Below are 15490 nucleotides of genomic sequence, written 5' to 3'. Positions count from 1 at the left end.
CAGAGACAATGAACTGCATTTCACATAGACCACTAAACAGCTAGATGGAATTAAGTTTTGGTTATTGCTATGGTTACTTAGAAAGGAAAGGCTGTATATCCTATTATAAATCTCTTGAACCATCCAGTCCCACTAAACATTTGTTTTATAAAATACTAGCATTCAGTAACAAAAGGTATATATTGACTGTATTAATTTTTTTAAAATCTAATTTTAAAAATATACCTTTTAAATCTGTTTTTCCTTTGTTCTCTGCTTAGTCACCCAACCACTAACGGAACTCCTCCAAAGGCATGTGAGAGGACATGGTGCTCTGGTTAATCAGAATATGATATTTTATCTTTTTTAAGCCCCAATTCTGCAAAATGTCAGTACATGGAACTTCCATCAACTTTTAAATGAAGTCAGTGAGAGTTCCAAGTTTTGAAGGCTTGCAGAATCTAGCCTTAGGCCTTGTGTACTGTAGTCTTCTGAGAAAACACCATTGCACCAACACTAGTGCAGCTCCACTAACTGTAACTATGTAAGCAATGTTAGCATAAGGAAACCAGAGTTTTTAATCACCATTATTTCTAATACTATCCCGAGCAAGTCTGGAAGATTTAGTCATAAAAACCATCAGCAAGCACCTAGGCCTACACTAGTTCTCCAACCATTGCTACAACTGGTACAGCAAGAATTAGAAATTTTAGAAAAAATAGGTTAGTGTAAACACAGCAACTGATTGATAAATACACCACCCATAATGTCATTGCTTACATATCCCTACCTGTTTATAAGAAAACACATAAACCGTTTCACATTTTGGACATAAAGGCAGATGTTAAACTGGCAAATCACTGGAAATAAACCAGGGATAAATTCTAGGGCTGTCAATTAATCGCAGTTAACTCAAGCAATTAACTCAAAACAAATTAGCTTAATAAAAAAAAATTAATCACAATTAATCAGTTTTAATTGCACTGTTAAACAATAATAGAATATCAATTTAAATGTATTATAAATATTTTGGATGTTTTTCTACATTTTCAAATATATTGATTTCAATTACAACACAGAATACAAACTGTACAGTGCTCACTTTATATTTTTTATAACAAATATTTGCACTGTAAAAAAGAAAAAAAAATAGTATTTTTCAATTCACCTCATACAAGTACTGTAGTGCAATCTCTTTATTATGAAAGTGCAATTTACAAATGTAGAATTTTTTTGTTACATAACTGCACTCAAATAAAACCCCAAACCAAAGTAAAACTTTAGAACCTACAAATCCACTCAGTCCTACTTCTTGTTCAGCCAACTGCTAAGAGAAATAGTTTACATTTATGGGAGATAATGCTGACCACTTCTTATTTACAGTGCCATCTGAAAGTAAGACAAGGCCTGGGTGGATGCAGTCCTGCGCACACTCCACCCCCGCTCAGGGCCCAAGCATAATTTTTTCAGGCCCAGTATAAAATTATAACATGGGCCCCCTCCCACATACCAACCACAATCCTCATCCCATACATACAATCTCATGATCCATGAAAAAAGTTTGAATTCTGAAATTACTGTTACATATTCTACATTTCTGAAAAATGCTCCCCTATGCACAAGGAACTCTGGGACCGGTAGTTCTTGATCTTGATATGATAGACCATGCCACAGAGAGAAGCACAAATCTCTCAGTCTCAAACTACAAGTGCCAGCTTAACTGGACAAGCACACACTCTCTCCTAGAGAAGGGCCTGGGCTGGGCCAGTAGGCCCAGCAACTCACTGTTCAGAACGTTGCTTCAGACTGCTCTAACACTGCTTCTGATTGGCTCCAGCAAAGCTCACAAGATCTGGACAATAGATACAGGGAAATAAGTTTCTATAAATATCCTCAGGCATGATCTACAATTTAGCCTCAATTTTTTCCTCATGGTAATGGGGGTTGCAGCCTGGGCTGGGCCCCCCAGCGCCTCCAGGCCCCAGTAAAGTGTACCCTTTCCCCCCACATGTGGGGGCCCTGCCCCCGCTCCTCCCCATGTTCCACCCCTTCCCTTGCTCACCTGTGTTCCTCCCCCCAGTGCTCAGCGTCACTGTGCGCTGCTCGCCATGTCTCTCCTTTCCCACCTCCCCCTTCGACCTCCTTGCCACTGGGTCCCTCCTCTCTGCCATTGCTCATCGTGTGTCCCTCCCCTGACTGCCTCCCCACCATGTCCCTCCTCCCCGCTCAGCCCTCCTGCTGGGGAGGGAGGAGGGAGAGGTGGCGGGGAGGCAGAGTGGGGAAAGAGGGGTATGGAAGAGAGGAAGGGGGCTGAACGGGTGGGAGAAGGAGCGATGTGGCAAACAGCAAGCAACAGGGCCAAGCGGGGGTAGGGGGAAGGGAGGGACGTGGCAGCAAGTGGGCCGAGTGGGGCAGAGGAGGTGGCAGGCAGGGCCTGAGGTGGAGTGAGAGATGGCTGGGGCTGTGGGTGGAAGAAACGGAATGGAGAGCTAGCATCTCTGAGGGGAAGCTTCACCCACCACCCATTGTTGTAAATCTCAGCAATCCCTTTCATGGAGGGGCAGGGGAAGCATTGATTGGTCTGCCCTGGGGCCCGGAATTGCTGTTGGTGGGCCTAGTTATGTAACAAAGAAAATTTCTACATTTGTAAGTTGCACTTCCATGATAGATCGATTGCATTACGGCACTTGTATGAGGTGAACTGAAAAATACTATTTCTTTTGTTTATCTTTTTTACAGTGCAAACATTTGTTATCAGAAATAATATAAAGTGAGCACTGTACACTTTGTATTCTGTGTTGTAATTGAAATCAATATATTTGAAAATGTAGAAAACATTCAAAAATATTTAAATAAATGGTATTCTATTATTGTTTACCAGTGCAATTTAAACTGCAATTAATCAAGACTATATTTTTAAATCTCATAATTAATCATGATTAATATTTTTAATCATTTGAAAGCCCTAATTCAGACCTTTAAATTATGAATACCTAAAAATATATAATCACACAAAAAACTAAGCTTAGACTCATGAGATCCATTATCATTTTTATCCCTCTTTTTTGTTTAGACTTTTTTTACTGAAAGTATTTGATTATGCAAGATTATGCACAAGCACTTTTTGGGTTTGATTTTCAATTTAGCTTTAATCTGGCCTCCTTTTTGACCCTGCAATGTAGAGAGTAGAAATAATTGCAGGTACAAGTCTGCACTCACAATTATTCATGGGCACACATGAATGCCATTTAATATCTAAATATATTATCGCCATACCATGAAATCAAATTTAAATTACATCAAAATGCACTCACAATTGTTTGTTCCTGCTAATCACAGGGCCAGAAAGGGAGCCCTGGCTTTAAAAATCTGACTGTCTATGTTTTCAAATGATAGTAATAGCAAAGATACTTACATTGTCTATGATATTAAAGATTGCATAGGCAGCTCCCCTTGCATTAGCGAACGCCTCCATACTTGGTGCAGTCTGTCCAACACTAAAAGCTCCAATTAATATAGCAAAAAAGACCTGAAGGGAAAAAATTACAAGAACTACCAGGTTATCCAGTCAGAACTCTAATGTGATAACTACATTTATTCATGAATATCTGCTAATAATGCTCCAAAAGTTTTCATGTTTGTTATACAAGTTCATCATGTCTAGATTCAAAAAAGGAAAGAAAGGAAGAGCAGCTACTAAGGCAAAAGTTAAAGGTTTAGAGGAAGAAAAGGGACTGTAAGAGTCATTTGGGAATCACATTCCTTCATGAGATGACCCCAAGATGGATATTGCTTAGACTCAGGTGCTGATGGTTGGAACAAATTAGTGATGGTTTCAGGGGTTGGGTTAAACCCCGTATAGACATAAGCAAACAAGTCTATACATAACAAATGGAACAACCTACCTTTAGGGACTAAAATATTTAGCAGTAAAAAAGATTTTTGATGTTCATTGCCTTTTTGACCAAAACAAAAATTTTCATGGAAAATTTTCATTTGTCAAAAATTTTCCATTTTTTGAAAAGAATAGAAACTGAAACTTTCAAAAATGCTTTTCAGAAATAGAAAAAAATCAACCCTTTGCCACTCAAGTTTATTGTTTTATAGTAAGAGATTGAGTAACATGTGGGCTGTGTGTGTGTGTGTGTGTGTGTGTCTGGAGTTATTGTATGTGCTGGTTGTGTTATGTTGGGCAGATCTATCTCCAGGCACATAGCACTAAGAAACAGTAAACTGATGACTTGAGTGAGTGCAGGGGTTGTGCTGGGAGAGTTGTGTTGATTGGTGAGAGAGCTGAGCCTGGGGAGTTTGTATTTTGTTGCACAAGTGACACATCAACCCCTGAAGAACACTGGTTCCACCATCTGTGCAGTCTTCTTCTTACAACTCATTACAACCAATAAAATTGTTGAATGCAAATTAGCTGTAGGGCAAGGGTAGTAATTGGTTGAGTTACTTCAAATATCACATACCATTTTTGTGTGTACGTGTTATGCTTATAAAATAAACAGCAGGATTTTATTCAGGGGGACAAGGCAATATGCCATGTTTATTGTGAATACAAAGATATTTAAAAAGCAATTGCCCACACACACACACACACACACACACACACACACACACACACACACACACACACACACACACACACACACACACACACACACACACACACACACACACACACACACACACACACACACACTATAAAAGATGAAGTGTAGTTACCAGCCTCAATTGCTTGCTTTGTGGTAGCAGTGCCTATTCAGCTTGTGCCCCATAGTGAGGAAATATAGAGCTGTGCTGGTGAACCGCCCTAGTCAGTTCCTTCTCTACTGTCAAGTCCTGCAGAGGAAATTCTGAAGCAGAGGGGGAAAATGGTTGGTAGTGGCACACCCATAGGGAAACTACTTGAAGAACGAGAGGTTACTTAACCTGGTGCAGTAACTAGAGTTCTTCAAGATGTGTCCCCCTATGGGTGCGCCACTACCTACCCGCTTTCCTTTCTGCTTCAGAGTTTCCTCTGCAGGACTTCAGGTGACTCCCGAGCAATATCCCCACATGGAGGAGGTTGCTTCAGAAAAGAATCCAGCACTGAAGAAATAACTGCTTTGTCAACTACCACATCTGATCTAGAGGCACAAACCAAAGCACGGTGCTTGGAAAAAGTATGTACTGAAGTCCAGGTTGCAGCTCTTGAGGAATGCCACAGATGTTGACTATGACCTTATAGAATGAACTAACACTCTAGAAGAGGATTGAATATTGATAGAGTCATAACATGAGATAACACATTTAGAGATTCACCTTGAGAATCTTTGGATGGAGACTATGGAACCTTTAGATCTATCTGTCCACAAACAAAACAGACTGGGAGACTTTCAAAAGGGTTTGATTCTGTTTAGATAGAAGGCTAACATCCTTCTGACATCCAAAACATGGGAGGCAGCTTCCTGCCTGGAGTGATGTGATTTTGGAGGGAAAAAACAGTAAATGGATGGTTTGGGTAAGATGAAACTCAGAGGACACTTTGGGTAGAAATTTAGGATGTGGCCGTAATGAAACCTTTTCCTTGAAGAATACTGTGAAGAGGGAGTGAGAAAATCTGCCATTAAAGCTCCAATTCTCTGACCCTTTGGCAGAAGTGATGACCATCAAGAAAATTGTTTTTATGGAGAGGTGGAATAGTAAATATGTAGCTAATGATTCAAAAGGGTGTATCCTAAGGTCATTAAAGACAAAGTTCAAGTCCCATACTGAGGTAGGTTATCTAACCTGTGGATAAAGATTCATCAGACCTTTAAAAAAAGTCTTAAGTTTGTGGAGCAGGCAAAAAACAAACCAAAAACCAAAACCTTCCACAGATGAGTGAAAGGCTGTTATAGCTGTCATGTGAACCTTGATAGAACTCAGAGTGAGACCTGATCTTTTTAATTCTAACAGGAAGTCCAGGATAGTGAAAAGAGAAGATTGAACAGTTGAGACTTGCCAGTGGATGCATAGGTGAAATCTTTTTCATTTCTGAAGGTAAGTATTTCTAGTAAATATCTTTCTGATGTTTAACCAGACCTGTTGTATTTCTGTTGAACAGGAAGTCTCTAACCTTGAGAACCACATAGGAACCATGCTTGAAGTTGCAGAATTCCACATTGGGGTGAAGTGTCCAACTGGCATCTTGAAACAACATGTGGTGACCGATTGGAAGTTTCAATGGCAGACAAGAAGTGAACCGAATCAGGTAAGGATACCAAACTTGTCTTAGCCAAGTCAATGAAGTCAAAATGATCTTGTTCTGTTTGATCTTATTGAACTTTGAAGAACAGTGGCAACAGTCAGTAAGCATAAAGAAGACCCTCATCCATGAAATAAGGAAGGCATCCCCCAGTCACTGAAGATTGAGTTCACCCCTCGAACAAAACTTCTTGTACTTTGTGTGGGCAGCAGTGACAAAAAAAAATCCACATCTGGAAACCCCAGGTTAGAAATATGCTTTGCAGGACTCATGAATCCAACTCTGAGTTGTAACTCTCAGAAAAGTGTCTGCTCAGGTGGTTAAGCTGTGGTGTTCTGTATGCCCGGGAGAGAAAAGTTTGAAATGGCTATATGGTTGGCTATGCACCAATTCCAGAGCTTCATTGTCTCAGCAGAGACGGGGCGCATGTGCCTCCCTGATGACTCATGGAAACATGCAGGCTACATTGTCATAATCTTAACAGATTTGGCACTAATGAGAGGAAGGAAATGGGAACAAGCTTTTCTGATTGCTGCTAACTCCACAATATATCCAGAAGACTTTATTGGGGAGACCATTTGCCATGGATTGGATGTGGTCCCAGATGCACTCCCCATCACAAGAGGGATGCATCTGAAGTCAGAGGAACTTAAAAGAAGAGGACTCCCATATAGACTTTGTAGAGGTTCTTTCATTAGTTGAGTGAGTCCAGAACCTGGTGGAGAATAGAACTCTGTTTGTTGAGGCTGTGTATGCTGGATCATGAAGATGCACACTGCCATATGGCCCAACAGCTGGAAAACAATTCCATGCTGAAGTCTGAGGGCTCAGGAATAACTTTTCAACTGAGAATATCAGGGCACTTCTGGTCTTTGCTATATGGAGTAGCCTTTGTATTATGCTGCTTTCCATGTTTATTAACTGCATCTACAATCAAGAAATTCGGTGACAGATGTGAAAATAAAAATTCCAAATCCTTGGCTGGGACATAATATTTCTTGTTGATATACTTGCAAGTCAGGAGTGCTGTAACAGGAGTTTGCCAGATGGTCCTGGCCAGAACTAAAAGAGCCTTGTTAATTGAGAGTGCCATACATTAAAGCTGAGGTCTGTAAAATGTCCAGGAGTTTATGGTGGGAGTCCTGGCCTTGCTCAAGAGAAATCTGAAGTGCATGCATGATCCGCCTCATCAACTGCTGGAATTGCCTGAAATCATCGGTCATAGAAGATAGTGGAGGCATTTCAGCCTCATCCAGTGATGACAAGGAAATATTTATCTGAGGTGTTACCTCCTTATCAAGTCTTGCCTCTTATTCTTCAAAAGGTGTCCTCTATTATTTCTGGCTGGTAAGGAGGGAGTGAAGGTATGGGAGAATGAGAATGTCTACGGTCCCTGAGGGAGGAAAGCAAGGCCCTCAGAAATTGTTGATGGTATAGAGTCCAAAGATCACAATAAGACCACTGAGGTGGAGGTAGCCATTGTTGGTCACCCCAGGTAGTTGGAGGTCAAGGTCGCCTCTCTTCCCTTCTCTCCACATGCAGAGAAAAAGAATATCCCATTGAGTAAACAGGAGAGTTGCCAGTCCTGTGGTACCAGAGGAACAATGGAGGTCGAAACTGGTACTGAGGTGGGTACCTGGCTAGTGTGTGCTGTAAGGTGAGCCTGTGCAAGCTTAGACTCAGATGGAGCAGTCAGGGTGGTGAAGTAGATACTGAGGGAACTGAGCAGCCAGATGATACTGATCTCTGTCATAAAATGTTTGCTAACATCGCTGTGACTAGTGTAGCAGAGGAGGTTTTCAATATCAGGTCCTTTCTGGAAGAGGCACGGCTTTTAGAAGACTTAGATACCTTCATGTTACCAGATGCACTTGGAGCCTCAGTAACATTCCTCCTGGGGTCTCTGCTGACTGAGACCGCTTTAGAGAGATCTCCTCTTAATGGTATTTGTCAACTTGAAACGCAAGGCTATGATATGGCAGGTACAGACATAGACCTCTCATCCCCTGAAGTTTTCTGTGACCTCAAGAAGGACGGGATAGTGGTTGTCTTATCTCTAGCTTTCAGTGACCAGGACCTGGTGGTCAATGGGGTAGCAACAGTCTTACCCCAAGCACTTAAGACAGAGTCCAATGCTAACTAGGAAGCATTCCTAGTAAGAAGAACATTTAAAGCCTGGGGATCCCAGCATACCTGAGAAATAAGAGTACAAAATTAACCCCTGAAAAGAGGAAAACACAAACAAAGGGGGAAAACAACACCAAACTAACTATACAGAGTTAATTAACTACTATCTAAGAAATACGGTAAAGTGGACATGCTTGATGCTATAGCTCAGGCCAAAGACCGTTGAGAAGAAACTGTGGGCAGTTCACCCATGCAGCCCTATATATCCCCACTTGAGGCCAGGAGGACATGTAGGGCATATGTGTGGGCTGAATGGGCATTGCTACCAAAAATCTCCAATCAAAGGTGGAAGAGGCGCATGCCAAAATGTTGCACACATAGGGACACAACTTGAAGATATTCTTCTACCCTAGGCTTGATGATCTCTATTTTCTAAACAAATCACAAGCACCCCCACCCTCACTCACTCATATTATGATTGAAGACAAAAAATCCAAGCACAAAGAAGAAAAAAATATGAGAAAAATTAATAAATTAAGCTATTTACCTCTTACCAAGTCAAAAAGAGAAAAGAATTTTCTCTCTGCACTATGTGAAGAAATCCTGCCCCAGAATTTGGAAAGCGGATAGAAAATAGAAACTAAAATCTTCCATGCACCTAGTCCATGAATGCATACCCTTTCATGGTATGGATGCTTGTCTGTGCAAGTGAGAGCAGTGGATGATGTGCAAGATCTCCCAGCCTGATACTTATTTGCTATGGCTTGATTTAGAACCTGGATTAGTGTGGAAACAGCATGTAGACCTGGAGTGGTAATCTCATGTTAGGAAGGAGAAGGATGGGGAATTATTGAATATTTTTTATCTGATGAACTGAATTCCCATGAGATTTAGAATTGGATTGTGAAACATGCCATCACCCTCTGTTTATTCTGATAACAGGAGATTGAATTTTTCCTCATGCTGCCCCACCACTTTGTGTCAACCCCACCAGACCTGGATTAACCAATGTATACTCAGTGCACTTGCACAGAACCCTCATTTTATGGAAATCCCAACCACTAGGGGAAAAAAAAAAAAAAACATAAAAAACCACCACTGTGAGCGGCCCTGCCATTCCATGAACCAAATCATACTACTATTCACCCAAGTTTGGCCCAGACATCCTCCATCATGACTGGGGGGAGCCAATGCCAAACCTAAGCCATGCACGGCTGTGTGACTGCAGGGCAGGTGAGACGAGCAAGTGGAGCTGGACCCTAAATGAGCTGGGGGTGGGGCTGATGAACAACCAGGAAAGTCCTGGGGGTGATGAATGAGGCCTGAGTGTGAGTTGTTGGTGAGCTATGGAGTGAGTGAGGAGTGTTGGAGGCTGAAGGGTTGTGGGGTGAGGAGTTGGGGGCCAGTGGTGTTGGGAGCTGTCATGCTGGGATGAAAGGGAGATGTTGGGAGCTGTGGCCAGTGGTAGTGAGGAGTTGGGGGCGGTAGTGAGCAGGAGGTATGTCAGGGCTGCTGGGATGTGCCTGGTGATTATCAGGCTAAGTGGGGGCTTGTGAAGGGTTGTTGGGGGATATGTGGGATGGTAGGGACATTCAGGAGTCTGTGTGCAGTGGGGTGTGTATGAGACAGGGATGCTTTGCTGTCTGGTTCATAGAAGGGAGGGGGGAGCCCAATTTCCATAGTGGACACGGCTCCAAAATTCTTTAATCCAGGCCTGAATCCCATCCTGGAGGGATTACCTCAAAGTGAGATGATAGTTCAGTCTCCATATTCATTAAATTCTTAGCCCCTCGATTCCAACCTCCAGCAAGGTTACAAGTTAAATGCCAACTAGGATGATGATTTTAATGATGTGAACATTTGTCCATTAGGAACTGACCTGACGTATATTGGCTATAATAAAGTTGTGACACACAGGAGTGCTAGTAAGAAACTGGTCCTCATTTCCTGGCTCTACTCACATGACATAGGTGGAGGTTACGAAAGGTTATACCACTGTCATGTAGCATGGGCCTCTGACTCCAGTAACTGGAAACAACAATTTTTGATCATTCATTACTGACCTGGTCTGAATTAAAATTAGTGATTTACAGGTGAAAGGATTATTATGTTGTTATCAATCCTATGAGACATCCAACGTCCCCAAAGTGGTAGTTTGATAATTACATTTTGTTTTACTTAGCATGAATGAAAAATGAGATTCAACAGACCAAATTCAGTGTCGATGTACAGCCTAGTTAACCTCATTGACGTCAATAGAGTTGAAGTGGGGGGGGGGGGGTGTTACTGAGTGCAGACTCTCACCCATTCTGTTTAAACTCAAACGAGTTCACAACATGTTTGTTTGTTTTTTTTTAAATTAAAATTGTTCATCTAGTTAGGTACACTCACCGTGAGGACTTTTCCAACAGTATAATCATCAGATAGTACCAAAGTGGCTCCATACCAGAATGCCAATGCATATGATGCATATATCAGTAAGAAAGCAATACCCATAGAAATGTTGGCTGTGATAGCCTTCTTGATTCCAATGTTTTTGGCATCTTCTAAATTTTTGTGATATCTGCAAGAAAAATCACATGTTGGGAATTAAAAAAAAATAGCATATTACATTTCTTTTTTTCACTACACCTATCAATAATTTTTAAGGTGCGTGCAATATTTTAATAAACAAATAATCAGATATATCAAAAAATACATTACAAGAACATTGATGAGTGAACTAAAAGCTAACTACCCTTACTGGAACAGGTTTGTTAGTATTCCTTACACAATATTTTTCTGTTAGTTAATTTAATGACCATTCCTGCGTTCTTGGCTGGACTGGCTTACTAACAGCAGCCAATTGTAAGAAAAAAAATAGGATAGGCTAGAGAGAATGGACATCCATTAATTTCACTATATGATAAGAGTTTATACCTTTATTCAGATACACTAGTCTCTTCTTTCTACCTTAGCTAAACTGTATCTAGTTTCCTGAAAGCCAGCCCTTCTTTCCTAGATTAAAAAAGAAAAAATAATAAATTGTCTCTTAAACAGACACACTATGCTGGCACACTATGCAGTGTTGAGACAAAAAGACATATTCAGAGTTAGCAGTGCTATTCCCTATTAGAAACTGAGATAAATCTGATGGTTGGACGGAATCCTTATGTGTACATAGATATCCCCAAGGTCCCAAATAAGTGGGAAGAGAGTGGGAAACCTTCAAGAGCTTGCATTCATCTTGCCCGTGAAAGATAGGTACTGTAATTCCTAATACAGACTGGAAATATTACAGACTGGAAAAACAATTGTCTCATAATAAACTGCCAGGCTATTTTAAAAAAATTACATAGTAATTTATTCATCATATTTTTCATTTGAAATGGCTTTAAATCACATGCTAAAAGCATGAAATAGAAATAGTCCAGCAAAGGAGCTCCCAGCACCCACCCATGCATTTGCCCTTTTGTCTCCCCACAATCTTCCACAAATTTATTGTGTAACTTGTGTAACTACAGGCCTGACAGGAGGCCAAGAGATTCAGAGCCCTAAATGTAGGTGGCACCATTTTTCAGAGCTGACTCATAATTTTAAAAAATCTGTCTACATGCTTATATGGTTTTGTCACCAAAATACCTGGACATCTCACACACATTAAAAATGTACAATCACAACACCCCTGTAGGATATTACATAGAGTGTAAGGGGGTGTGGTTGCTATGCAGCAGCCTCTGCTGGCTGAGAATGCTGCTGCTGGTGCTCCCTGCCTCAGTTGCCTTCCGTAAGGTGGCAGCTTTCTCTTCAGCTTTCCACATATAGGTCATTGCTGGAGATGTGCTTTGGACCTCTGGCCACCCTACAAACAAACATAACCCTTTCCAGGGTAACAAAAGTCCAACTGAAGAGTCCCAACAAACAAAGAGGTTCTTCTACTCTCCAGGGACTTCTCTTCAGCCTGCCCTCTGAGAACTTTTTCAGTCACTTTCAGGGCTACCTGAGAGTCTTTTCCCCTATTCCAGTACAGATCACTTTGCCCCTAGGATGGTTTTCCATGGAGTACCGTTCTTAGCCCCTTCCTGGGCTCAGTTTCCTCCCTTTCCTTCCCTTTCTGCCTGCCTATAGTTCCACACCCCAGACTGATCTCTCTCAGCCCTTTTATGAGGCCCAGGTGTCCATTAAGCTATCACTTGACCACCTTAGTCCTGTCCCCTCAGGCTCAGAAGCAGCAAATTAATTATGGCATTGGGGGGAAAGGAGGTCTGGCCCTATTGCGCTTTAAAGGGACCAGTCACCCTATGACAAATGGAACTGAGGTACAAGCAAATTAAGTGACTTGCTCCAGGGCAGACAGCAGCAGAGGCTGGAAGAAGATACTCTGTGGATGAGTAAGAGAAGAGCACTGATGAGGTGCGCTCACATACTACAGTTATGTGCAGTAGTATATGATCCCAAGGAAGCTACTGAGATGAGCTGGATGGCCAGATTTTTTGTCTATAATGGTCATCTTTAGATAAAAGGCCAGGACAAATGGCATGAATGCTGTTCCATAATACAATTAAAATAAATAAACCTAAATTAATGGAACCATCAAGATGTGTACATACGATGGCTTATTGAGTAACCACATGATCTTAGTGTTACCCTTGTCTTTTCTTTCCCCGTTCCCCTTTTTTTCTGTTTATGATTCTCACATTTTGTGTGATATTGAAATTAGATTGTACAATCTTTGGGGTAGGGACCATGTCTCTGTTTTGTGAGGCTCTGGAAAAATAAGTAATCATTATTTACCTTAAAATAAAACCTATAAAAGAGAACATCCTTATTAGACAACTTCCTGGCTTAATTACTCCCAAATGCACTTAAGAACAACAGATCTCTACCTTTATTTGAAGATCAATTCCATCAAGGAACCAGTTTTGTTAGCACCCCAGTTTAGACAGACTTTCAGCAGTAAAGATACAAGAAAAATTCAAAACATACAAAGTGAGAGTTTTAAAATTAGCTGATGAAAGGAAACATTTTTCTGACCTTTTGATTTCTTTTTTCTGTCCTCCAAAAGCTATCACAGTTCGAATTGCTGCCAGAACTTCCTCTGCAACAGCTCCTGCTTTTGCATATGCAGTTAGTTCTTTGTCAGTGAATGCAGACAGTATCTGTACAAAAGACAAAATATTTTAACCCTATTGTTCAAAGAAAAATGGAATGAGTTTGATCATGTTATTTATACCTTTTCAGCATATTTTCCTCATTTCAAAAAATGGATTATAATCCCATTTACCAGAAAAGAAGACTTTTGTTTAAGTACCATAGAATAGGCCAGACTACTCAATATAAGAAATTAAGAATACATCAGTTATATAAAAATTAAATTTTAGTGTTAGCTCTATCAAAAACTGAGACCTAGATTTTCTGCTATGGTGGGCTTTCACTCAGTGCAGAGGTGTATGTGTTTGTGACTGTTCGTGAACTGGTTATGGCTCCCTGATTCCCAGGGCATATCTTCACCACTCTGATCCCAGATATTTATGCCAATTGGCTACAGTCCATAAGGGGCTATATACCAGCTCGGAACAGCTGGACTGGACTAGATGACCTATCAAGGTCCCTTCCAGTCTTACATTTCTGTGATCCTATGCTCCCCACACACTCGCTAGGTGACAGGGAAAGCCAAAGCAGAACCCTACCTATACTTTGATCATTTTACTTTCCATATGTATCCAAAGATTGGGATTTTCAAAAGAGCCAAAGGGATCAAGGTACTCAACTACCATTGAAATTCAATAGCAGTTAGGGACCTAACTCCCATGGGCTCCTTTGAAAATCCCAGCAAAAAGCAATACCAATTCTGGAAAGAGAATCTATTTTTGAGACTAAGGTTTGGTCTAAAAGTTTTTGTATCAGTATAAACATTTCTGTCAGGTGTGTGAGTTTTTACCAATATAGTTATACTGGTACAGCCTCTACTTTGGACACAGTTATATGGTTATAAAGGTATCTTATAGTGGTATGGCTTCTTCCCTTTCCCATACGGGAATAAGCTATACCAATATAAGCATCTATACATCAGTAAAATTGTGTCCACACTAGGGGTGTTGTATCACTTTAACTATACCAGTATAGGTAAAGTGGTACAACTTGTGTGTGTAGCCAAGCCTAAAGCTCTGCTCTTTTAACTTCCTTAAGGTATTAAATATACTATGACTCTTAGTGAGGAAATTAAGCGGGCTCACTCATTTGAAACAGGGCACTTCAGTGTAGTTTTACATCTCAGTGAAAATTCACAGTTTTCACCCACCTTTGCCCAGAGAGCAGCTGAGAGTCCCAGGACAGGACTGACTGCCAGTATTACAAGGGTTAATTTCCATCCTTTTGTGAAACCAACTATAAATCCTGTGAGAAATGTAGCTACTGCCTGAAAAAGCATTCCAATTTTGTCACCAATTCCGTCATTAATTTTGGAGACATCACTAAAAAACAAAATTACAATCAAACAGTTGAGGAAAGTATGGAAAACACAAAAAGCTTTTCTATTGATGCAGTACAAGTTGTCAATTCTGTCACATTTGCTAAAAGCTCTAAGCTGCAGCTTAACTCAGATAGAACACACTTGTATCCACACCTAATGTAGGTCAACAATATTTCATGCAATGGTAACACACATGGAAGGAGGCCAGGGAAGAAAATCCTGTAGGCTCAGAGAGATTTTCTGGAACTTTACATGCAAGTCTTGAGGATTCACTTGAGGCACATGGACAACTGTGTGGAGGCTCACACTGGCTGTAGGGTCTCTAAATTCCTCTTTCCAATCTTTGTCAACAGCTGCCTCTAAGACATCTCTCCCCAGGAGAAAATATAATGCAACTTTGGAAAACTGGACATTCCCTATGGAAAATGTAATGTAACCTTTTTCAAATGACCTCCGACACGGCTAAGGGTCATCCCTAGACTCTGCCCATGCTGGACCCAACCTATCCACTCCTTATAATTTCCTACATGCATATACTGGATTCATTTGAAAGCTCTCTGGTGGGTCCCAGGAAAGACAGGGCAGTGCCTTTCATGTGGCAAGAGGAAAGTGACTGGGAGGTGAGGTTGCCTGACACTTTGCCTGAATCACTCAGCATCTTGTTAACTCAAGCCCTCAATGTGCATGGAAACTGAACTATA

The 15490-nt window shown here is 40.9% G+C and overlaps 1 protein-coding gene across 3 annotated transcripts in view; it reads right to left on the bottom strand.

Moving 5' to 3' along the window:
* The window catches only part of LOC137162440 (phosphatidylcholine translocator ABCB4-like), a 115203-nt gene that overhangs the window by 54204 nt on the left and 45509 nt on the right, over window positions 1-15490 (bottom strand). For all 3 annotated transcript variants that reach the window (XM_067562263.1, XM_067562265.1, XM_067562264.1), the window contains exons 7-10: window positions 14619-14790; window positions 13352-13476; window positions 10730-10901; window positions 3395-3508 (exon numbers count right to left, since the gene is read on the bottom strand). In XM_067562263.1, coding sequence (XP_067418364.1) covers window positions 3395-3508; window positions 10730-10901; window positions 13352-13476; window positions 14619-14790 — 583 coding nt within the window. The remainder of the gene's footprint in view (window positions 1-3394; window positions 3509-10729; window positions 10902-13351; window positions 13477-14618; window positions 14791-15490) is intronic.

This window comes from Emydura macquarii, unplaced genomic scaffold, assembly GCF_026122565.2.
Source record: "Emydura macquarii macquarii isolate MOO-44397 ecotype Brisbane River unplaced genomic scaffold, CSIRO-AGI_Emac_v2 contig_2422, whole genome shotgun sequence".
Lineage (NCBI taxonomy): Eukaryota > Metazoa > Chordata > Testudines > Chelidae > Emydura > Emydura macquarii.
The sequence above is the reverse complement of the archived record's forward strand: the minus strand, read 5'-3'. Positions and strand labels throughout refer to the sequence as shown.